Genomic DNA, 25,974 nt, shown 5'->3' on the forward strand with positions numbered 1-25,974 from the left:
CTCTGGGGGGCTGTTGGACAGAAGGCTAATTGACTGGGGTTTGCCTTAAAAGATGAAATTGAGAGAGGTCTCTAGTTTCCAGGCAGAGATATAAACACAGCCTGAGTCCTTGTTCCCTTTTCTGGTGCCCCAGGCATGAGGAAAAGGCAATGTATTTGGCAAGCAGCTAAGAACAACTTGGTATCAATTTACTTTTCTGTAGAAGCCAAATCGCCTGCTATTGCAGACTGGAGGTTTTGTGAGGCCTTTTCACATTCACTTTGTATCACTGTAACTTTTCTGTAGTTAGATGTGCTGGAGAATCCCAAAGTGGCTGGGGACTGGGGGTGGGAGTAAACACTCTGAGACAGGAAAAACTGAGAGGCCATGTGACTTGAGCCATTTTCTCTGGAGTGTGTGGCTGGTCTCTTCCTCTCCCTACAGGCTGCCTTCTTCAAAACCCTAAGTTGCTCCTGCAGCTGTCTTAGATTGGTGCTGTGTGACATGTGTACGCACACATGAGCATGTTTATATGGTACACCCTAAATGACCACATTGGAAAATGAATGATACAGAGTCTACACAGAACGTGCTGATGTGTAATTATCCTCGTCACAAAGACATGTGGCTTTAAATGCTAATTCAGTGTTCCTCAGACAAGGTTCTAAAGACCATCATCATCTTTTGAGTGTGTCAGCGAGTACTTGTGCCTGAAGTCAATTTCTGTGGCCTCAGCACGGAGAGAATGAGCCTATGGGTTCCCATGCCCTCAATGTTCAACACTTGATGAGGTCAATGGTGTGCCCTCATCCCGTCTCCTGGATCCATGACTAGATCTAATTACATCTACTGCAGTGGCTCTCAACTTGTGGGTCCTGATCCCTTCAACAAACCTCTAGCTTCATAACAGTAGCAAAATTAGTTATGAAGTTGCAACAAAAATAATTTTATGGTCGGGGGTCACCACAACATGGAACACTGTATTAAAAGGTCACAGCATGAGGAAGGTTGAGAACCACTGATCTGTGTCTAAAATTTGAGGCTTGATGGAGCAGGATGACAACTATCAGCAAAACAGTCTAGTGGGGTCTTCTAATAGTCTAGAGTTCTAGTGGGCTATTCTAATAGTCTAGAGTTCTAGTGGGCTCTTCTAATAGTCTAGAGTTCTAACCGATCACATATATATCCCCTGGATTCTTGTTGCTAGTTCAGGACATTGTTTTAGAGACAAGGTTGTTCTGGAACTTGCTCTGTAGATCAGGCTGGCCTTGAACTCAGATTGCTGACTGCTTCTGCTTCCTGAGTGTTGGGATCAAAAGTGTGTGGCACCATCACGCCCTGCCAGGACATTTGTTTATTTATTTAGACAGCTTCTTAATATATTGTTTAGGCTGCCTTTAAATCACAATCCTCTTTTAACTTTTTAAAACAAGATGTCTGTGTTTGAGTGTTTTGCCTGCATGTGTGTATGTGTACATGTGTGTGTGCCTGGTGCCATGGAGGTCAAAAGAGTACTGGGAACTGAACCTCAGTCCTCTGCAAAAATAATCAGTGCTCTTAATTTCTGAGCCATATCTCCTTCATAATCCTCTTGCCTCAGTTTCCCAAGTAGTTGGGATCATATGTATGTACCAGTGCAGCAGGTTCTATGTGTGGCTTTTTGTTTGTTTGATACAGTCAGAAAAATGGGGAAGCATTGTTTGTGTGGAATGTACCAGGCTGTCCTGACACAGAAGAGCATTGAGTCTCCTTAACCAAAGCCTATACCCCATTTGCTAAAAAGTCAACAGGCACCAACATTTCTGAGGGTAGTAGAGAGTTGATTTTCCTTTTAAAAGATACTAAATGTAAAAGTGTGTGCATGTCATAGATCTTAACAGTTGAGGTTGGGGTTAAAAAAAGAGCACCCAGGTTCAGTTCCAGCACCCATAAGATTCACATCTATAATTCTAGTTCCAGAAAACTTGATGCCCTTTTCTGGCATCTACAAACACTAGGTATGAATGTGGTGCAGGTGAATTGTGCACACATGTGCATGCACACACATCAAGACACACACACACACACACACACACACACACACACACACTCACTCACACAAAATCTAAATAGAGCCAGACGGTGGTGGTACATGCCTTTAATCCCATGAGTTCGAGGCCAGCCTGGTCTACAAGAGCTAGTTCCAGGACAGGCTCCAAAGCCACAGAGAAACCCTGTCTCGAAAAGAAACAACAGCAAAGAAAACACCATCACCACCACTACCACCACCAACAAAACATAAACAGAAGAAATGGCTACTGTCCACCATCCTGAGCCTTCCAGGGGGTCACCATGGTATGTGTGTTCACTATTCTGCTTTCTATCTGACAGTGTTTGAGGGAGGGATGACTACTTTTTAAAAAATGAACAGACTCAGAAAGGCCAAGCTGCTTGCCAGCACCCTCAGCTTTGCTAACGCAGAAAATTCCTTGGCTAAATTTACTATAATGAATTGGTTCCACGTTTCGGTCTCTTATGAATATCTTTTATGTAATTTCTCACACCTATCACTACATAAAAGATGCCAGTAAGTTGAATGGGAGGTGAGTGAGTCAGGACACTGCCCAATTCATGAAAAGAGAAGACAAGTTATACTGAATATGAACAACTGGGATCTGTTGGCTTTCAAAGTGTCCTGAGTTATACTCCCTTCAGGCATGGCTGGATCTTGTTGGGCAATTTTGGGAATATCTCAGCCTGCTGTCAGATAGACAATCTCTGTGTTGTTGCAAGATAGCTGTCAGTAGTGTTAGATCTACAACTTGGTAATTCTAAGTTCAAGGCATTAAAAACAAAGGAAATGGCTTCTCTCACCCCCAGAAACAGCTGTTTGTATAAACTAGTTTGTCTTAGGTCTTATATTCACCCCTTATCCAATTATCCTGACCAAGATTCTCAAGTGCTCGGCTATTCAGAACTCTACCCTTATTTCTGAGGCCAGAGACAGATATATGTTCAGATGATGGGATACTGAAAATAACAACTGATATGTCCTCATTAAAAGAAGGAAGAGGTAGATGGTGAGCAGATGAAAGCAGCAGATATGCACTGCAGGGATCTCTGGGAACAGAAGGAGGTCCTAGATAATAAAATTAACAAAGTATTAATTCGTTAGTTTTTGATGGGAGATAAATGCTTGATTCATGACTCAAGTGGTCATTCACTTAGGGTTCAGCCTGTCTTGCTTGTCAGTCCAGCTAAGGGCAGGTTGATTCTGTAGTACAAAATTAGAACAAGTGTAATGAGATGTTCCTAAGAAATATTTCCATCAAACTATTTGCAGGCAGATTAAGGTTCATTCTAAGTGAGGGAAAAATCTCAAATATGATGTGCAAAGGACCAACATTTACTCTGGAAATGAAGTCCAGAGGTAAACAGTTCTGTCCTGTTGTTTCTACCAGCATTCACACAGGGCTTTCTTCTTCCTGGACAATCAGCAACATGTCTCAGGACTCATGCAAGTCCACCTTCTATCTGGCAAGTGGAAGAAGAGGGGATGGGTACACTTTTAAGGACAAGTAGTGAAAGTTGCTTATCTCTGGCTACAAAAATCTAGTAACCAACCTCGTGATGGTTAATTTTGTGGTATCTGTACTGGACTTGGGAGTTCAAAGAAACCAAGAAAAGCAATATGTTTTAGTGTCAAGATTAGTTGTGAGGATCAAGTAGATGAAGGTCTACTTCCAATATGGATGGAGCCCAGACAGAACAAACTTGGAATTTATCAGACCTCTATATCTGGATTGTTCTCTCAGCACTCCAATGTGTAGGTGGCCTATTGTAAGATTCTTGAGCCTCCATAATACAATTTCCCTAATAAGCCCCCATCATATATCTATACCAGTATCTTATACATACATACATACATACATCCTATTGGGTTTGCTTCTTTGGAGAACCTGAATTTGGTGGGGTTTTACTTGTCAAACAGGGTAAGAAATGTGCTTATTTGAAGAACAGATGCAGTGGCTCTCAACCTTCCCAATTATGTGACCCTTTAATACAGTTCCTCATGTTATGATGACCCCCCAACCATGAAATTATTTTATTGCTACTTCATAACTGTAATTTTGCTTGTTATGAACTATTTGACATGAAATATCTGACATGCAGGATATCTGATATGCTATCTCTCTAGGGGACATGACCGCCAGGTTGAGAACCAGTCTTCTGTGAGAAGGTGGCACTCCAACCGCCAGCCATTTCTTTGCTGTAGCGAAGGGCTTATCCAAACGTTGAGCATCTGTTATCTGGAAGGCAAGTATCTTCAAAAGACAGCTGTAAAAGACTTCATCCTTATCCCGTTCCTTCATTAAGAGCTGGGGATCCAATCCAAGGCTTTAATATATGAGACAGGTGCTCTACCATTATCTCCAGTTTGTTGCTTCTTTTCTTTAAAAGACTTCAGGAACTAGTCATGTTGCTTTTTTTTTTCTTTAAAAGACTTCAGGAACTAGTCATGTACCAGGCTGGCTTCAAACACACAGCAATCTTTCTGTCTCTGCCTCCACTGCTGTGCTACCCATTTGTTCATTATATTCTCATTTGAATCAGACCATGTTCAATATAACAATTTTAAAAGTTATATTAAAATTAATTTAGAACCAGCATTTTCTTGGATATAAAGGGCATCTGCTTTGAATAACTGCAAAGTCATTGTAACAAGTGTATTAAATAGTTTCACCAAACTCAATTTTCAGTAATTGTTTCATTCAAGTGTTTTCTAATTTTAATTGATATTAAATCACCTTCTAGAAAGACTGGAACAACGTACATTCTCATCAATAATGTAAAAAGAGTTCTCATTGATTCTAATTTTTGCTACCACTGTAGATAATTGATATTTTAAATTCAGTCTTTAGAACAGGCTGACCTCAAACTCAGAGAAGTCCTCCTGCCTCTGTCTCCAAAGTACTGGGATTAAAGGTGTGCACCACCACTGCCCAGCGTAAGTAAACTTCTTATACCAATATCTTTATGTCATGTTATTTATAGGTTTTTGAGTAAGTTTTCAAAGGGCTTCTGGCTAAAAAACATGCATTTCAAATTTTTATTTTTGTCAAATTACCTTTTAAAAAGATTGGTACAATCTACATTCCCACCACAAATATTAAAAAAAAAATCATATGTCCTTTTGTTAGCACCATAAGAGATTGCTGTTTGAAAATTTTGCCATCTGACCGATGTGAATTGTACCTTTTGTGGATGACTTGTTTCACTGACTGCTTTGGATACTTTCATGCTTACAGAGATGCAGAAGAACATACTGGCTCAAGCAGACTGAATTAGGCCCGTTGTGGAAGTCACAGCTCTATTACCCACTATGTGACATGGGTAAGAGTCTTTTAAAGGTGGTTTCTTTTACAGGAGCATTTCCTCTCTCCTAAGGCAGACTGAGAAGGCCCCAAACAATACCCAACATAAAACAGCACTAAATGACTAACAATTGTGTGCATTCGCCCACATTTCGATCAACAATGAACCACCTATACCACAGTGGTCCTTGACAGATTCAGCCTAGTGGCATTGGGTGTTTTAGTTAGTGTTAAGTATACTCTGACATTTACATAACAAAACTGCCTAACAATGCATTTGTCAGGATATATGCCTGTAGTTATGACACACATCTGTTAGTGTATCGGGGATAGTAATCCTGAGTCTGTTATGTTCCTTAGTCTAACATATCTTTTATAGGTTTGTTTTATATAGAGAAATACATTTATCATCCTCTTTATTGCTTCTAGGGCCTTGGTTTTATGAAAATCATCTACTGGTTTCCCTTTTGGTTAATCATGCTGCTTTTAGGAGATTTTAGTAACACTCTAATTTTTTCTCATTCTTAGCAATTCAGAAACTCATCATCAAGTGCTAGTTTGGACTCAAGCACTGAGGATCAGGGTTTTATTTTTTGCTTAAAGGTAAGTCTCTGGACTGAAGCTGTTCTTTTAAACTTGTCACCCAATGAACAAGCATCTCTGCCTAATGGTTTTGGTCTTGGATCCCCGATATTTGCTCTTATTATACATGATTCCAAACATCAAGGGAGGATATTGTTTTTAAGTCTCCCTCCCAGGAAAGGAAAAAACAAACAAACAAACAAAACAAACAAACAGCTTTCCCTTTAGGACTTCTAGGTGGGTTACCATTACCTTTAATTCAGTTTCAGGGGAACAATCATTTTCATGAGGGTCAGAAGTTTAATATTTTAGTCTCTGGTTCCTTCAGGTCATTTGGTTATCAGCAATAGAAAGTCATATAAAATTACATTTATTTGTACGTACGTATCAGCACAAATGTGGATAGGGGTCAGAGGACAATTTGCTGGAGTTGGGTCTCTCCTAATATGTATATACTGGGACCCAAAATAGGTTGTCAGGCTTGGCAGCAAGGACATTTATCTGCTGAATCATCTTGTCAATCTGAGAATTTCATTTTTTTCCTTACAAAAAGTAAACTTGTAAAGATGTATGATTGTCTACAATTGAAAGAAATTTTGAGTAACAGGCCTTGAAAACAGGTATGAGGGGTCTTTAGGGGATTTTGTATCATTACCTATATTGTTTCTTTGGGACATTTTCATTAGAATGATTCAATTCCTGCCACTTTACCTCTGATGTTTCTCTTTAAAATAGGAAGTCCTGGTGGGAGACCAACTGTGATAGGATACACTTGGACTGCTCAAACTTTGGCCAGGAGTATGAGGTCAGTATATTGTCATGTACTGTCCCACTAAAATAACAGAAAGGGAAGGTGTTCTTTTTCAAGGAAGAGTGGAGTCGTCAGTGAAGGAAGAGATATGGAGCAGGCCACAGCAATGGATGTGCAGTATACTAATAGTGGAGAAGAGAATCATCAGTGAACTGGTAGCCAGGATGCAAACGTCACACTGTCAGAACTCAGGGGTGCTTCAAGACACTCGTGGGAGCTTGTCTAAGCTCCAAATCCAGGGTACATGTTAGGCCTTACTGACCTTTACTGCAGTGACATGGGAGTTTAAAGTGATTCGTTGCCTTCTCTTTGCCTTATGTGAGCAATGCAATCAGGATTTAGTAGTTTAGCCATCACTTTTAAATCTGGAATAATCTTTCATGTAAAATGAAGCTATCAAGCTATTGTAATTTTGATGACTCAAGCTGTTTTAAAGGATACTTTCAAAACTAAGGAACACTTACCAAACTCTAAGCTTCCTAACGTTTAACAGCCTGCGAGCTTATGTAATGAAGACTATATTGCTAGATTTGATATACAAGGACTATTTTTAATCATTTGACAAAGAGGCTCAGGGTTAAGTAACTTGCCAAAAAGGAGGCATTTACTTTTAAAGTTCATATTTTTAAATAAAGTTTAATGTGGTAGCGTAAAATGGTCAAAGTTGTATCTTGTGTAATCTACACTACTCAAAAGAAAGCCAGTGATAGACTTTTCTATGCATTTACAAAGATAAGCATATACTTCTATACCTTGTTTCATTTAAGGCCTCGTGGCCATTTTTCAATGTCTACTCACAATACATAAACCTTATTTATGTAAACAACTATGTAGACTTTCTTTTATGGCTGAACCATATATTCAACCAATCTTTGAAGTTTCCCCCAGTAATTTTTATGATTCTATAGTGTATTACTCTGTTTTTCTTTTAGAAAATAATTTCGTTATGGCCTTGACCTCGAGCTTAACAAATAGCCTGGACAAGTCAAGCTTCATTGCTGATTAATGCTGTTATTAGTCAGGACTCAATTTCAAATAATAGAAACCCAACTCAGAGTAACTTCAACAAAAAGGGTTATTTATTGGTTCACATAACTGCAAAGTCCAGGGGATATACCACTAGCTTCAGGCACAGTTGGATCCAGGGGGCATAAATGTTGTCATCAGAACTCAAGTCTTTTGCTCTTTTGGCTGTTTCCCTCTGAACTGGCTTCATTTTCTGCCTGGCTCATTCAACATAGTAGGCCCTGTTGGTTTGAGTTTTTCTCCCACAAAGCTAAAGCATCTAAGTTAAGGGAACTTCTCCACAACTGAGTAAACCACCTAGGGCTGATTATCATTGGACAAACTTGAATCATGATCCATTCCTGAACCAATCACTAGAGTCAAGAAGGACTTTGCTGATTGATGAGGTTGTAATAACATGTCCAGCACAAGATTCAACAAGTGTCTAAACCACATGGACTGAAAACTGGAAGAGATGGTTCCAAAAAATATCAGGAAGTTGTTATAGTGAGATGGAATGGGCAATAAAAAACAACATCCAGGGATAAGGCCAAATACAGAGCTTAATCTTTGCCCATAAAGTTGGCTTATAGTAGTTGCTATTTCTTCCTTGGTAATCAAATTCTAAAAATCACCAGGAGCAATGTCTGTCCTGTCCTTAGGAAACCTACAAATCACTTGAATGAATGATAATTTCCATTAGCGGAAGCTCGAGGATTCACCACAGAGTTTCCATTCAAGTCAGATTTATCATTGGTGATGTGAAGCAGGAAAACCATTCTCCTACTTGGCAAACAGTTTGAAGCTGTTTGAGTTAGCTGCAAATTAAGTTCAGTGGTCAAGTTCTGGTGTTGCTTTATGTCTCAAGGTGAACTTATAATTTCTTAGTCCTGGTCAATCATATTCATTTCTTAGTTATTACAGAAAAAAAGCAATGTTCTCTTTCTTTTCAACGTGATATACTTCTGTTAGATCAAACAGATGATTCAGGTGTTGAAAATAAGCAGGGTTATTCTCTACTTAAAAATGTTGGTCAAGGGGTATGCAGCATGCTCCTCCCTGTTGTGAATATTAAGTTCTAGTAGGGTATGGTACAGGTTCCTTCTATTCAAAATTCGTTGATGGAACTGGGCACGAGTCTGAAACTGATGGTATTATTCTCAAGGCCAGTTAGTCTGATTGCAGTAGCATGTCAAAACAGGCAGGTTAAGAGCTGAAGATAGGTAAACAGACAGAATAACTTCAGCAGGCCAGTCACACCAATAGTTAAACTATAATCTGGAAGAACAGGCAGATTAATAATGAAGCTCTATAAATTAGTTTTTGTCCTGGGTACTCCAGAGGTAATCCACAGGGTTTACTCCAGACAAAATTTTTTTTTGTATCTTAAAGGGCCAGCTGGGTATAGCAGCTTTCATTTTCCTGCTCATCTGTGCAAGAACTGTCAGCTTAGAAGGCTATATCCTCAATGCAGACTTGAGGTTCTATTTAGGAGTCTATGCTACATTTGAGAGCAACAGGATTGTAGAGCCAGGTTTGTTGTAGTTGGCTCTACTTTCTTTGGTAATCAAGTCTTCCCCTTCTGTAATACAGCCCATCGCCAAGAATCATCTTAAAGGCAAGTCAAGGCCTCAGATTGGTTGGTTGGGTGGCACTGTTTAAGATTTAGATGAGCTCCAAGGCATGAAGACAGTAGACAAGGCCCTAGAATAAGGCTTTTGCCTTAAGTTTTAGTTTTTTCTATTTATCCAATCACTGATTAGATTCTTGATTGCTCATTTAAACGGAGTATGGCAGAATCAGAAGGAATGACTGGCAGTGTAGTTTTTTTTTTCCTGCAAATACTGTAAAAAGAAAGAGCTAATAATGTAGAGATAATAGAAAAGTGAATCTGTGATTTCTTCTTTACAAATAATAGTTGCAGATAAAAGCAGAAATCATCCTGATTTTGATTTGCTGACTGTGAGCAGTTTAGAATAACTGGATTTGAGTTTGATTTGCTGATTTGTGTCAACAATCATACAACCATGGTTAGAGGGTAAGAAACAAGAATATAAAAAGCGGCAGTTCCAACGTTTACCCAATGTGCTCAAGAGTAGCTGATGGTAAGTTGGCCCTTTGACTATGAAGTTGAAGAATGAGATTTTCTCAGGTCACAAAGTCTTGTTCACTATGATTTCGGTATTCAGGGATTTTATCCTTTCTACAAAAAAAATAATCTTAATGTCTTAAGAATACTTCATAGTAAAGAATACAGTCACTCTGAACCTGTGTAAAGTGATAGTATGAGACAGATGGAACTCCATTAAAATATCCAACAGGAAAAACACTCAAGAATATTGAAAAAATCCTTAGCTGCCATTTATAGATTATTTTTCCCAAGTTAGTCTAATTTTCCAGCAAGAAGGTTGACAATATGCTACTTGAAATGTCTAGCAAGCTATCATGGCCTAGAGTCAAAGAATCTGCATCCAACTATGCCCATCACATACAGCTGATGGTACCAGGCCTGAAGAATAATCATTAAAGAATATCCCAATGGTAGAGGAAAATTGTCCAGATATGTTTTAAGTCACATATGATAAAGGATGTTCAGAGTATGTCTTCACGATCATCTGTTCCATGTAGAGGTGAGTAGTTAAATTAATTTTGAAAAGGCAGAAATAACAAGTGTTGGAAGAATTTAATTTTTCTTTAAGCTCTGGAAACAGTAGTTAATAACAGAAAACCATGGAGCAGTTTAATTACTAGTCACATGAGTTGAAATTGAGACAGTGAATGATAATCAGGTTACAAGTCCCTTTAGGAAAAACTGTATTTGGATTTTGCTTCATAGTTAATGATTATCCTTTGTACGTGGAGTACCATAGTTTATGTGGAGAGGTCAAATAAACAACTTGGTCTAAGATGGCCTCAATGAGGCATCAGCTTCAATACCAGCTTTCAGGCAATTCCTATATCCAAGTTCCAAGACTTCCAAGCCACATACTTCCAGTACCACTAGGTACAGGTTTGTGAAAGTTAATGGGGTTCTTCGGTGTAGGATACACATGTATTGCTCTCTGGCTATATCCAACTCCAGGAAGTCCACCTTGGATGGAATGCTATTAATAAAATTTCACTTGACAACGCTGTATGATGATGGTTCTCTGGACAAAGGCATACCCATCTCCAAACATGTTCGGCATCAACTGAATATGAACTATATAGAATTGGAAATACACATAAGGTCAGAATGTCATTCAGGTTAAACATGTTGTCTAGGGCAGTGGTTTCCAGCAGTATCTTCTGAAGAATTTTCCATAAAGAAGTCCCTTTAGTTGTCACCACGATGATAAAGGAATAGTTGTGGCAGGCTGCAGATCCCTACTCCAGAGCAGCTTCACTTTACTCTAGACTTCCACATAGCTTTCCTTCAAAGGACTTCATTAAGCACAAAGCCCTTGGTAAATCAGTGATAAGGATAAGTTGTTCACAAAATGCTGAAACACAAAAAATAGGTCATGGGAACCAGAATATGGGCAAGCAAGCTCAATGCTAAGACAAAGTAGACAATGTATTTGTTTATTCTCCCCCTGATGTGAACCATGTTATTGACTGATAGAATTAAAGCGTCTACTGTAAATTTTGATTGGTGACTAAGATGACTAAAAAGGTTGACCATGCTCTAGTGGGTACCCAAGAGTATCTGGGCAACACAAACTGAGGGGAAGGGGGCACAAAACTGAAAGAGAGCAGGGAGTAGTTTTTGGTAAGTTGGGGGGTGACTATGATCAAAATATACTGCATGAAATTCCCAAAGAATTGATAAAAAATAGTTGTATTAAAAAATGACTACCAGGGAACAAGACTATTGGTTTTAAGCTGTAATAGTGCTGGGAATTTGCAAAGAGTACTTTTGAGAAATTCAAAGTTGGATGACTTCACTTAAGCAGTAAGATCTCACTGTGCCACAACTCTAATTCTCTTTCTTTTCCCTCCCTGAGAAGTGATTCCTTTAAAAGTTACAACATGCTGGGCGGCGGTGGCGCACGCCTTTAATCCCAGCACTCGGGAGGCAGAGACAGGCGGATCTCTGTGAGTTCGAGACCAGCCTGGTCTACAAGAGCTAGTTCCAGGACAGGCTCCAAAGCCACAGAGAAACCCTGTCTCGAAAAACCAAAAAAAAAAAAAAAGTTACAACATGACTCTATTAAGAAGTTATTGCTAACTCAATTGACACAAAAGTCAATTTCCCCCCATTCTCCCTTGAATTTCAGAGGCTCCCTTGATAAAAAGGTAGTATCAAAATGTGTAACTCTCTTATGTAACAATAATTCAAGCACTTAAGGACAAAATATGAGAAAGGGCAGTTTCAAAGACAGTGAATTTATTATGGGATCTCCAGGCCAATCTGCTGATAAATTAAGCACTGGTAAGACAGTTCTAACAGTTTCCCATTCTGTTAAAAAAGAATACTGGAAAAAACAAAAGCAAACAAACAAAACCCCACAGCAATCTGTTTGAATGATGTATATTTGAGACCCTAATATACTACACTGAACTGTTTGTGTGGGGACACGAATCACATTTTTTTTTTACCACTTCACTGGACAACAAAAATTATAAATTATATGCATGTGTATAAAAGCAAATGGCTCATTCTACCTTTTAATTTGGGGACAGACCACTGGTAAGCTTTCTCTATCTAGGAACATTAATAAAATTTAAAAGCAATAAGAACAAGTGCAGATCTGTAGTTAATGAGGCTATTCTTGGAAAGACTATAAAAATGAATAAGAAAATGTAAAAATACTTGTTTCATACTGCATAGCCTTGTTTCCTAACAATTTTTTTTTAAACCAATCACCAGCCACCATGGAGACTGCTTGCTCCTACACCTTAGTGACATCATCAAGGGATTCTGGCCTAAATATAGTTATCATGATTAAACTTCAAACATTGTGCTCTAATAAGGGCAACATATAGACTAGAAGCTTGAACATTTTCAGTCTCCAGCCATTTTAATACTGTGAATAATATGAAAGCTAAGATAATGCCAAGGAATACTGGACTGGGAGTCAGAAGGACTGCCTTATACTACTGTCACCTTGGATAATTGCTTAAATTCTTAAATTTCAGTTCCCTCATTTCAAAAAGGTGTGTGATTGTGTTGATAATTGACACAAATGTTATATGAAAGTGCTCTGAACCTGTAAAGTGCTATATAAACAGGGGAGATTACCATATAGGTTCTATCTTGATGTATCAGAAGTCTTTTCCGGAATCTGGTTGAAGCCTGGTGAGATGGTTAGGTAAAGGGATTCCTTAGTAGAATTTCTTATATTGGTCTGAAAAGTTTTGGTTCCTGAGTAACCCAAAGATGACACTATGAGGAATTCGATGTGCCTTAGTTTTGATCCCAATGGGTCAAAATGTCTGCTTTCTCATTCAGTAGACAGCTACAGATTTGAAGGAGGAAAAAAAAAAAAAGAAAAACAAGAGTCCAGTGACCTTGACAGGATCCTAATCAGTTCATTAAACTTCAGTCATTTGAGATTGTGGAGTATGTTCCAATGCTGTTTTCAGAGATGATGCCGTTTTCAGACAGTGTTGACAATTCACAAACAAAACAAAACACAAAGTCCCCTGGTCCAAGTTTACTATGTGTCTCTGAAGACTTTTAACTGCAGAAATGAACTGTACATTTATGGAATAAACTTGGCCTTTATTGTGATAAAATAGCTTCAGTTATTTGGCTTGAAGACTCTCGACTGCACTATAAAGGGCTGTGCTGAATCTGGGCAGAGAAGAACAGGAGTGGAGGTAAAGGTCACATCATGATGGCTGAATGCTTCTTGGGTCACAGTGGTCCACTGGAATGGTGTCTTCTTCAGTAGTAAGGTGGTAGGAATCACCATGGACAGAAATCCAGGTATCAGTTCTGCAGGCTGATGGACTAGCAGAAGGAAGGTCATCACAGGGTCCAGGTGAAGACTCAGCAATCAGGAGGCACAGGACTAGAAAGGGCAGGGAAAAACAGATAAGGTAACAGGCACACAGAATAATAAACACAGGAGTGTAACAATGAGGTGGGGGTTGCTGTCAGTACATCAACTGTCTGATGGGCAGTCACAAGCCTGGCTTAAATGGTGATAGAGAAATTGCGAGAGGCAGGGTCAGTTAAAAAAAAAGTTAAGTTGGGTAAAAAATGCTGAGAGTTCTCTAATAGAGGTAATATTCTGACTGTCTCAGGGATCAACAAATAGGAAATGCCTTAAAACTACTCTGGGGCAGTAATTTGTTTTCAGGTTGCTGGCCATTAGGTGAAAGGGAAGAAAAGTGGTTTCACAATTGGCACAAAAAGTGAGATTTTAGGTAACACACCAATTTTACCCTTACTTTCTCAGTATTGTCCAAATGCTGTCTTATGCTCCTGTCCTATAAAACTCTCCTAACCTTCACTTTAACAAGTTCTATCTCGACCAAGACAGTATTAAGGCCTTGGTCAGTCAACCTGCTCTCAATTCCTTTTTGGGATTAATGGTTCCCTAGTTTTCTTTTAAATCTAGAATTAAGAAATAAGAGTGTGGTTTATATCTAATGAATTCATTTTATCAAGAGCAATGTTAGATATAATGTAGCAATTATGGTCCCTGCTTTAAAAAAGGCTTCATTAGAAGTGGCGGCTAAATGACTAAAACCAAGGCTATATGGAAAAATAACAAATGCACCCAAGTAACTTTTATCAGATTTTGCACATAAAAGATTAAAGTCATTATAAAGATCTTCTTTCTGATGTTAAGAGTCACAGGGACGAGAGCATTTTAGTTGTATGGGAGGAGATAGCAGAGCGGTGCCAGGTGATAAACCACAGAAGTTCCCAAGGTAAACAACAAAAATGGAGCAGAAATGGAAAGCAGGGGAATTTTGGAAAATGGCAAGTACCGTAGGTTCACTTTGGATGGAGTGTTGTCAGTTTGCACTGAGGATCTGGACAGAAACCCAGGTCTTCAAGTTCCCAGTAACAGCGCTGGTGGCAGTGCTTGTTGACTTGTTGCCTCTTTACACACAGCAAAATCAACATTTCCAAAATTGGAAAGTACAAGACATCTACCTCCAGAGTTCCTGCCACATCTTGACAAGCTCTTCTGGGTCACAGGTCCAGTGATTGAAAATCTGGAAACCTGGAGTCCACAGTGGCAGTTACACAGAAAAGTGTATCTGCTCCAACTACTGCAAACACTTCATGAACCTCCAATCCTGGACATCTGTGCTTTGTCACGGAATTTCAAGCTTTTAAATTCCAGTTGATTTTTCTTTTTCTCCTTTCTCCTCCTTTCTCCAGAGGAAAGCCTTTTAACACCACAGTCTTAAAGAGTCTTTTGAGGTACATCCAGATTTAATTACAAAAGAACTAAGACCAACACATTTTTCTCCAAAACAGTCATTTCTCTTGAAGGGAAATCATTTGTCTCTGGCCCTTTGGTAAAGGGAATAGTCAACTTAATTTTTATATACATTTGAATAAAATATCGGAATTGGTAACCTCTAATCATACAAAATACACTTAAATATGTTGTGTTCACTTGCTTCGAGAGCTGTACCACTTGATAAGCACCACTCCACAAAACGAAAATGTTTGAAATGCAACTGTTCAAACATTTTTATAGTGTTTGCTGGATAATGGCCTGCAATTTGAGGAAAGCAGCTGACAATGAACAGAAATAAACAAAAAAAAAACAAAAACGGCATTTTGGCCATTTCAGTCTCACACTTGCAAGCAATTAGAATACAAGGCTGGCCAGGAAAAAGGTAAGCTTCAAATTACTTCCAAATATACTGAGTTTGTGGTTCAACCAGAGTCCAACAAAACTTTTCAGAGATTGTTAACCTTCAATTAATAAGAACCAAACCAAACAAGCCAAACCAAAAATAATCCCAAACAGTCTCAGGAATCCAATGCCTGGTTCAGTCTGCTTCAGGGAGCCCGCTTGCTAAATATCCACCTGCACCATTAGCTGGGTTTGGCAGCACCATTTAAAAATAAGCCTGTTCACTATCAACCACGCAAACCAGGGATACAAAATAGGAGCAAACGACGGATGTCAACCATGGTCGTAGAAAATGGTCAATGAAAGAAAAGTAGTCAGGCACCAGTACAAGCAGCAGAAAAACAATTGCTGGGCCAAGGATTACATTTCTTGATACTACTGAACACATTCACTCCTAATTGTAGCTGCTTTACATTGGGTGCCACTGTACCATGTGTATCTGCCACCCTTCAGGCACCCTACGGTGAGAGGAAAGGGCTTAGAATAGAAGCCAAGCAGTGAAATGATGTTACCCGAAATAGCCATTATGCATTAAGAAGCAGCTCACATATACCAGGGACTCAAATGGGGGCTTCAAATTGGTTGTGATGGGTCCCAAATGACATGTAGGCCTCAGTTTCCTCCCGGTGGCATAAAATTGTTTCAAACTCTTCTGGGTCACAGCCCCCTTTGAAAACTTGCTATCGATGGATCCGCCCATTCCCCAAGAACGCACTTTCCCACACGTTTCTGCACACAAATTCAAGGAGCCTGCCGATCTCCAACTCCAATAAAAGGTTCCCGGATTTAACTCCTGGGAATGAGCAATTGCTAAGTCTTCTCGCAACTCAAAAAATAAAAACGATAATCATCCTTTATGTAAACGGACGCTTTTGTAAAAGCGCTTTCAATCCCATACACACACTGATAGGCAGAGGAGGAAACTGAGGCGCAGACAAATTACAGAGTGACTTGCCTAAGGTCACTCGGCCAGCGGGTGGCTAGGCCCGGAAGCAAACCCACATCTTCCGACTCCGGAGCTCGAATCCCCACTCCGGAGCTGCCGCCAGAGCTCCCGCCCCCCCGCTAAGGTGGCATAAGTAGGAAAAGGCAGAGGAGAAAGCCCACCACCAACCATCCTCCCGCTCCCTCCTGTCCCTCCAGCTGCGTCCTAGCAGGCCCGGAAGGGTGGCGCCAGGCCTCCAGGCCGGCCCCGGCCACCCCAGCCTCCCCCGCCGCCTCCCCGGGAGCGGGGCGGAGCAGCTGCCCGCCGCCGCCGACCACCCGGACGACTCCTCGTCGAATCGCAAACGCATAGGCCGCCGCCCGAGTTCTGCGGACGAGAAGAAAGACGCGGCGCGAGCGCCAACGGCCACCGGGCGCGCGCCGCGGCGGCCGGGCCTGCGCCCCAAGAGCTGGATGCCAGAGCAGGAGGAAGAGCCGCCAACCGATCGCTCGATCGACCGCACGCCCGCTCCTTCGCCCTACCAGACCGGGGAGGGGGGGAGGGCGCGCCAGGGCTTCTTCGAGTTAGGGGCCTGACTCCCCGGCGACAAGACAAGATGGCTCCTCCGCTCTGCGCTGCAGCTCCCGTCCCGGCTGCGTCGCTCGGCCCGCCCCCGGTACTGTTTCTTTAAATGGCGGAGAGGGTCAGGCAAGCAGGAAGAGAGGCGCGCGCCCTCACGTGACGGGGGCGGGCCAGCGCGGGCCGGATCCGGTCACGTGGGGCCGCGTCGCTCGCCAATCCGCAGGTGGGGGTTCTCGGGGCGGGGGCGGGAAGACTCGCGGCGTTGTGATTGGCCGAAGGCGTGGCGGAGAGGCCTGGGAGGCCCGGGCCGTCGGGAGTGAGCGAGGCGGCTCGCGCTGCGTGCGCTGACGGAGACAAAGCAGTGCCCGAGGTCGCCGTGGCGGCGGCGGCGGCGGCGGCGGCCGAGTCCTGAGCGCTGAGTCTCGTGACGCCAGCCCTGTCGTCATCTGTTCGGGCGCGGCGTGGCGCGCGCGGGCGGCGGCGGAGGCAGCGGCAGCACATGGTTCCAAGAGCGCGCCGCGGTAGTTGAGTTCCAATTCCGCGGGGAGGGACAAAGCCATCTGCGAGCTGCAGGCAACGCCCGACCGGAGCCGGGGGGGCGTGCTCGCTGCTGTGCCCCCCGTTCTCTGCCCTGGATCCGGAACGAGTGACTTCCTCGGAGGTGGCCGCAGGACCCGGGCCTGGGAGGGCCGGAGGGCCCGAGGCTGGCTTCTGAAGGGGGTGGGGGAAGGGCGCGTCTGAGGCGATCCGGGCGGGTGTGCTGGGAGGCGTCTCTGGGGGCCACGCTGAGTGATTCCACCCCGCCACCTGTGGTGACTGTGGCCTCCCAGCCAGCTGTGTGGGGACGGGGCTGGGGGTGGGGGGGACAGGAATCCGTCGGTCAGCACCAGGACCTGCCAGTCGGGAAGCGGTGAGGCGGGAAAGGGCATCCATTCGCTCCACCGCTGGAACACCTGTGTGAGGAGTCTGGCGTCTTCGGCGGTGACGAAGCCTCCCGTGGTAATGACGTAGGTGAACCTTCAGCTTTATGACAGAAGTAGGTCAATCTCTTGGTTCTCTTCAGGAAACTTAGGAGAACAGAAAAGGACTCGAAGAACGTGAAGATGAAGTCGCAATAAACCGCCAGCTTGGAAGACCATTCCGAACCATTCACTCCGGAGGCTTCGGGGAATTGCATGAAGGACGCTCGACGCTTGCTGCTCTTAAGGACTGTAGGTTTAGGATGTAGTTCTTTCCAAAAATATTACATCATAGTCACTGAAATACTTACATCACTTGCAATTTCAAATATCTGACAATATTTTAGATAGTCGGGAAATTTTGTTCTATGAGTCACTAAGAAGCAGATTTACCCTTGACTGGACCGACCCCTGGGAAAGCCTGTTCCGTCCTATGTTCTCCCCCTGTTAACGGGCAAAGACTGGAGACTCACTGCAGTCATGGCCTTCACCAATTACAGCAGTCTCAACCGAGCTCAACTAACCTTTGAATATCTGCACACAAATTCGTAAGTATCCTGTAGGTGGCACTGAGGTAACCAGTAACTCCTGGTGTTAATATGGAAATCCTTTCTCCAGAAAATTTTGCTTTATCCTTTGGCATGTGTCATTGGATGTCTTGAGCCCTATTGAAGAACCGAGATCAGTGAAATATTTGTTGCTAATCTAGAAGAAAATGATTTTCACTTACTGGATCACAGTTTTCTAAATGCAAACTTTATATGGAGTCAGTATGTTCAGTTGTCTCATCTGTTTGATAGGAACCCAACAAGGGATCGCCAACATTTGGACCATCTGGTGTCAACTGTTGTACAACTTTAGTGACAGCCTAGACAATTGGGTTTATAACAAGTGTTTCTGACAACAACAAGATGATGATGGTGACATGTAAATGACCAACTTGGAAGAAGAAAGCTGTTATTTTTTTCAACAAACAATTGCCTTTATTTATTTATTTATTGGCAAATTGACAGTATATCCAATGTCATTTGTGTATGCTAAGCAGAATGGAGAATTCTTTAAAGCCCTTGGTTTAGATAGTCTTGCCCCAAAATGCATGAAAGCACAGAAGCATGCTGTTTTCATGGTTCTTGAGTAAGTGAAGAGATAACGTCATTATAATTCAGTGTGGAGTATTTTAGGGTTGGTATATTTATTTTGAAGTCAGAGTCTCTCTACATATCTATGACTGTTCTGAAACTCACTATATAGACCAGGTTGGCCTGGAACTCATATAGATCTGCTTGCTTCTGCCCCCACGAGTGCTAGATGAAGGGAGTGCTCTACCACATCAAGCTAGAGTCAGTTCTTAAAACCATTAAGTTACCTTGTAGGGTCAAAAACTAGTCAAAAAACATTCACCTGTGACTTGAGCACAATGTAAGTATTCTATTAAAGCACTGGGATGAGGAGTTAAGACCTAAAGAAATAAGTGGTCCAGCTAGTGAAGAGCCATCTGCAGATTATCAAGCATAGACTTCAGTTATCCCGTAATAGTGCAGTGATTGTTAGCCTATTGTGATTTCATAATACTTTAAAAAATCTTTTCTGAGCCAGTCAGTGATGGTGCATGCCTTTAATCCCAGTACAGTACTTAGGAGGCAGAGGCAGGTGGATCTCTGAATTCCAGGACAGTGAGGACTACACAGAGAAAATTGTCTCAAAAAACCAAAACAGAAAACAAAACAATACCAACTGCCCTCCCCCCAAAACCCCAACCAACCAACCAAAAACTTCTGAAAAGGAAGAAAGGGTTTTTTTTTGTTTTTTGTTTTTTTGTTTTTTTTTTGTTTTTTTGTTTTTTTTTTTAGTTTTTTTTAGCAGTGGCTTGTCTAATGCTGAGAGGTTTTATTTTGCATCATTTAGGAAGTTTGTTGGTTTTTTTTTTTTAATTGAAGTGGATCGGTTTAGAGCTGGTACTATATAGAGATTACCTTGGACACAGATTGTCAATCTGGAACCTAGGTCACTAATCAAAGATGCTAGCACAGCCTTTGGCTACACTTTCAGTTTTTTGTTTTGTTTTGTTTTTTGGTTTCTCAAGACAGGGTTTCTCTGTGTAACAGTCCTGACTGTCTCCTATCTCTTGTAGATCAAGCTGGCCTTGAACTTAGAGAGATCCACCTGCCTCCCAGTGCTAGGATTAAAGGCATACACCACCACTGCCTGGCATCAGTGTTCTTTATATTTAAGCTACATATTAAGAACGAGCAGATGAAGGGCACTATTCAAAACTTAATGGCTGATTGTGTGCTATAAATGTCAGCACACATCAGATTTGAATTTTGGACTGTCAGGGCAAATTTGGAATTACAGATTTTAAGAAACTTGGAAGACCTTTGAAAATTGACCTTGAAAATCTGTCTTGTTCCAGCATCACTATCGACTTATGCAATAACAGTAGTATAAGCAAATCATTGTTTAAACTTACAGGTTGACCCTTATTGTTGTTTTGTGTTTGAGAAATCTGAGGCTCTAAGAGATTAAGTTGTTTTATGACTTACAGAGAGGCTGCAGAGGCAAATTAACGGTACCCAGATTTGGCTACAGTGCTTAGTATTTTTAACCATTATGCAGTGCTGGCTGATGTTACCTTGAAGGTTTTGTTTTCTTGTCTGTAAGGCAGAGGACTTAGCTTCCTGATTTATAAGTCTTTAATTTTGGTTTATTAAGCTTCTGAGGATTATGGATTATTAACAGTATGTGGACACTGCCAGAGCAAAGAAGTAAACTGAGTTACTTGAATGAGTTGAATTGGAACTTGTGCTTGCTTGAACATAACATTAGCATATCATTTGGAAACTCTGGAATTTCTTATCTGGATCACAGATTTGGTTTTTGAAATGAATCTGCTTTGAATATGTCCATAGTCTTACCTTAAGAAAATATTAACTGTACACCATACACAATGAGAATTTTTTTTTGCTTTCACTTAGGCTTGTACTGTGTAGCCCAGGCTAGGCTTGATCCTCATGCTTCAGCCTCTTGAGTGCTAAGGGCCACCACTCTGGGCCCTAAACTTAAGTTTTCTGTTAGTAACTAATTTTAAGAGTTTTTTTTTTGTTGTTGTTGTTGTTTCTTTTGGTCATTAGGATTTGATTGGAAGTTCATTATTAGAGAAAACTAAAATTTAAAAAAAATTTACGTGTGTTAGTAGAATGTTGAGTGGTTCAATAAATCAACTTCAGAGAAGGAAAGATCTTAATGGTACCTGCTTTATTCTGTTAAAATCTTAAAAATGCCAGACAATTTCAGATACTACACCAACAATATTAACTATATTTTGAATTGTGAAATAAAAACATTTTATTTATTTGTTTGTTTATTTATTTATTTATTTTGTATTAGTCTTGCAAGTAGAGCCTGGACTAGAGTAGAAGTTTTTGTGGTTTGGTGAAAAGCCTGTACTTAGAAACTCTCAAACTCTATATTTGAATGCTTCTTTTCTTGCAGCTTTTTTGAGCCTCAGCTTTGTGGTTTTTTTTCATTGGTAAGAGGGAGATAATACAGTATTTGAGGATTATGCCAAATAACAATCAAGTGATGTTTATTCTTTATACTGTTTTATCTAGACTAAAACCTAATGTAGCCTGCTCATTGATGTTAGACATTAGACAATTTTTAAAGATTATTTTTTATGTGTATGAGTGTTTTACCTGTGTGTATGTATATGTACTGTGTGCATGCCTGATATGCTCCAAGTTCAGTAGAAGGCATCAGATTCCCTGGAAATGGAGTTAGGGGTGGTTGTGAGCCACCATGTGGGAGCTGGGAATTGAACCTGAGTCCTCTGCAAGAGCAACATGTGCTCTAAGCCACTGAGCCAGCCATCTTCAGTCCCTAGGCAGATACATTCAGAAGTATATGTTGGAAAGAGTGAACAGGTCTTAATTTTTGTGAAAATTAGATCCTATGATACTTACTATTGATGGTTATTCTTGATTATAGCTGATAGTCTGAAAAAGAAATCTAGTTTCTGCTAATAATATATGCTGCTTTTTATGGGATTATGCAGGCTAGGGTTTCCACAGCAAAGGAGTTTTAAGCTCTTTGGTAGTTGTTTTCATGGCTGCTATTCTTGTTATAGTAGTGGTTCCTTTGGCATAAGAGGAATATGTTTTTAATTTAATATTCGTGTCTTAAGTCATTTGATATACTTTTATGTAGTCAGGTAATCAGAATGCTTAAGTATAAGGTGACTATTTTTTTCTATTACTCTTGAAACATTCTGTGACTTACCTTTGGCATATGGTATTTCTGAGTGGTTTTCCCATATGAGAAGTGAATGTACAGGGGCCTATGAAGTCAGAGACTTGTGTTTCATATGACTTACAATACTACTGAAATGTAAGGCAATCATATTTGTATACATGCATGTATGTGCACACACTATTTGAATGTAAAATAACTCTATGATTTCTCAGCTTGAATTCACAGAGATCCCTGCTTGCCTCTATCTCCCCAGTACTAGGATGAAAGGCATGTGCTGCTAGCTTTTTTCTGTACTAATTATGGCAATTAACTATTGTCAGCATATTCAGAAATTCAGCAAAAGCTCTCATTGTTATGAGCTTGTGTACATTTTTTTCTTTTAAATTCAGGTTGTCTACATAGAGAAACCATTTTCTTTACATAACAAGCAAATTTACGTTTGATTTTATTCTGGAAATGCTGAACTGCAAAACTATTTTGGATCACATATGGTTAAATCAATTGGAAGCATCAGAGTTTTAAAAACCTTTGTGTTTTCTGGATTAGTTGACTTCAGATAAGGTACAAATGATATTTATATTTAGGTCTGTGAAGTTTTGTGGTTTTAAGATTTATTTATTATGTGTACAGTGTTCTGCCTGCATGCCAGAAGAGGGCACCAGATATCGTTATGGATGGTTGTGAGCCACCATGTGGTTGCTGGGAATTGAACTCAGGTCCTCTGGAAGAGAAGCCAGTGCACTTAACTACTGAGCTATCTCTCCACCGCCCCCCCCCCTTTGTTTTCTTTTTTTAAATTTCAAACAGGGTCTCTATGTAGCCCTGGCTGCCAGTGCCCTGGAACTCACTATATAGACCAGATAGACCAGGCTGGATTCAACTCACAGAGAACTGATCCACCTGCCTCTACCTGAGTGCTGGGATTAAAAGTGTACATCACCTTGCCTGACTTGAAAAATGTCTTTTAAAATATTTAATTATATCTCAAATGCTAACCAGCAGCAAGTGTACCTTTTGAAATATTTGGCAAAAAAGGAACCTCATGCATTTTTGTGTGTGTGTGTGTGTGTGTGTTTTATGATTTTTAAGGATTATTTAGAACAATGATGTTGACATCTTTAAGCTCCATCATGAGATTCTGAGTATTTTTTCTGACCTTACCAGAAACACAGAAGGCCCTTTATTGTTCCCATAATTCTTTTTTTCTTAAAGATTTATTTATTATGTATACAACATTCTGCCTCCATGTATGCCCGCATGCCAGAAGAGGGCGCCAGATCTCATTACAGATGGTTGTGAGCCACCATGTGGTTGCTGGGAATTGAACTCAGGATCTCAGGAAGAACAGACAGTGCTCTTAACCACTGAGCCATCTCTCCAGCCCCTGTTCCCATAATTCTTATTTACAGTTTCATAACCAGAAGCCAGAAAACTTTTCCTTTTTTTTTTTTTTTTTTTTTGAAATAAGGTTTCTCGTAGCCAGGGCTAACCTTTTAAACTTGATAAGTAGCCAAGGATAACCTTGAACTGATAATCTTGTCTTCACCTCTGAGTTCTAGGACTTTTTAGGCTTATACTACAAACCTAGTTTTATGTCATACATGTTAGTCAAGCACCTTACCAACTGAGTTACATGTCCAGTCTAGAAACGTCATTTTATTTTAAGCCAGAAGAATTTGAGTTCTGTTTTATCAGTTTTATATGCAACATTCCAATACAAGTTATACTCGTATTCTTAGTCTAGTATGCTTTTATTACCATACATCAGGGTTTTTTGTTTTGTTTTTTTTTTTGAGATTCACTGACTTACGTTAAAAATATGTTCATAAGCGAGGTGATGGTGGTGCATGTCTTTAATACTATCACTTGGGGTGTAGAAGCAGGCGGATCTAGTCCAAGGCCAACCAGATATACACAGAGAAACCCTGTCTTGAAAAACCAAAAGAAAACAAAAACAATAAAAACATGTTCTTGTTTAAATAAATGAAAATGATTAAAAATAAAGTTTCTAGTTTATATTTCTACACACCAGTCTGGATTGTATATAAAACTAATTTGATGTAATTTTATGGCTTACATTAGACCGGCAGATGACTGAAAGCTTGAGAATAAATATTAGATTCCCTTCTTTAAAAAAAATTCAGTCTCTTGTAGAGACTGTCAAAACTTTCCAGTGCTGACTGTGTTTCAAGTCATCATGGTATTGGGTAGTTTTCAACTGCAGTGATTGTGCCTCAGAGAAACCTTAGTGGCTGTAACATAGCCACTGCTGAAAGCAGAGTCCTCGTAAGAATTTTGGTCTAAAGATAATCTACCTATATAGCCTAGGCTTACCTAAAACTTGTTATTGTTGTCCCTCAGCTTTATGGAATTACAGTTGTACGCCATCATGCCTAGCTGTAGATTGACTTTTTTGTCTTATGTAGTAGGGATCTAACCTAGGTCTTACACATGGTATGCAAGTGCTCAGATGCTGAGTTATGTCCTCTGTCTCTAGATTGACTTTTTTGTTTGTTTTTCAAGACAAGGTTTCTCTGTATAACAGCTCTGACTGACCTAGAACTCACTCTGTAGACCAAGCTGGCCTTGAACTCACAGATCTGCCTACCTCTGCATCCCAAGTGCTAGAATTAAAGGCATGCACCACCACCACCCAGATTGGCTTTTAATTTACATTATCTGTAACAATTCATCTTAATTTTCCAACCTGCCTCTCTGTATCTGCCTGCTTGTTTCTCCCTCTCCCTCTCCCTCTCCCTCTCCCATGAGGATTAAATCTAACACCTATGCATGCTAGACAAATACTGTGCCACAGACCTGAATCCCCAGCCCTCTCCCTATACCATTGATTTTCAACCTTCCTAATGCTGTGACTCGTTAATACAGTTCCTCATGTTGTGGTGATAAATTTATTTTTGTTGCTACTTAATAATTGTAATTTTGCTACTGATATGAATTGTAATATAAATATTTTTGGAGATAAAGGATTACCAAAGGAGCTGTGAGCTACAGGTTGAAAACCACTGCCCTATACAAAAATGGAGTGGAGTACATGGGGCATTCTTTAGCCAACTGATAGTTTGGCAAATTTAAAGCAATAATTTCGAGGGACTGGAGAGATGGCTCAGAGGTTAAGAGCACTGACAGTTCTTCCAGAGGACCTGAGTTCAATTCCCAGCACCCACATGGTGGCTCATGACCATCTGGCTTCTGGCCTGGAGGTATACAATGTCTTGCTACATAGTCCAGGCAGGCCTTGAGTTCTTCATCTTACTACCTTTTGAATGATGTCATTATAGGCTCTTGGGATTACAGGCATTGCTATCATAACTGTGAACACTCACTTAAATATTTATAATAGAGATGACTTTTTAAGACAAAGTTTCTTTTAGAAGTTTGAGTCTTCCATGTCAAGTACTTAACATTTGGATTTTATCTGGAAGAATTTGAGCTTCATTCCATAAGTGAATTGGTGATAAAGAAAATGTCTACATTTTGCCGCAACATCTTTCTTGGTCCTACTGCCTTTGGATTAGCAATAGATATATTCACTGATCTCATGGGAGAAAATGTCTTTCTAAAATTCTAGGAAGAGGTAGTTTTATTTATTAAAAGTTTACAGTTTAAAAAACAAGCTGAAGAATAACTTTGAAGAAAATCAGTTTTCCTGGACAGTTAATTTAGGAGCTTTTATAAAAAAATGGTTCACAGT

At 40.4% G+C, this 25,974-nt stretch overlaps 1 protein-coding gene, 1 long non-coding RNA gene and 1 other non-coding gene across 3 annotated transcripts in view; 1 reads left to right on the top strand and 2 right to left on the bottom strand.

The window, feature by feature from the left end:
* Positions 1-7,783: 7,783 nt before the first annotated feature.
* Positions 7,784-17,157, bottom strand: LOC119822686. The gene is made up of 3 exons (XR_005286826.1): positions 14,659-17,157; positions 12,956-13,730; positions 7,784-11,213 (listed from the first exon to the last, which is right to left on the bottom strand). It is a non-coding gene; the product is annotated as an uncharacterized LOC119822686 (long non-coding RNA).
* Positions 17,158-17,385: 228 nt separating this feature from the next.
* The window catches only part of Morc2 (MORC family CW-type zinc finger 2), a 40,279-nt gene continuing 31,690 nt past the window's right edge, over positions 17,386-25,974 (top strand). Inside the window, exons 1-3 of the mRNA XM_038326448.2 lie at positions 17,386-17,713; positions 18,116-18,263; positions 18,359-18,559. Of these exons, the coding sequence (XP_038182376.1) occupies positions 18,492-18,559 (68 nt within the window). The 5' untranslated portion in view covers positions 17,386-17,713; positions 18,116-18,263; positions 18,359-18,491. The remainder of the gene's footprint in view (positions 17,714-18,115; positions 18,264-18,358; positions 18,560-25,974) is intronic.
* Positions 24,407-24,540, bottom strand: LOC119805995. The gene has a single exon (XR_005284053.1). It is a non-coding gene; the product is annotated as a U4 spliceosomal RNA (small nuclear RNA).

Source organism: Arvicola amphibius, chromosome 1 (genome assembly GCF_903992535.2).
Source record: "Arvicola amphibius chromosome 1, mArvAmp1.2, whole genome shotgun sequence".
Taxonomy (NCBI): Eukaryota; Metazoa; Chordata; class Mammalia; order Rodentia; family Cricetidae; genus Arvicola; species Arvicola amphibius.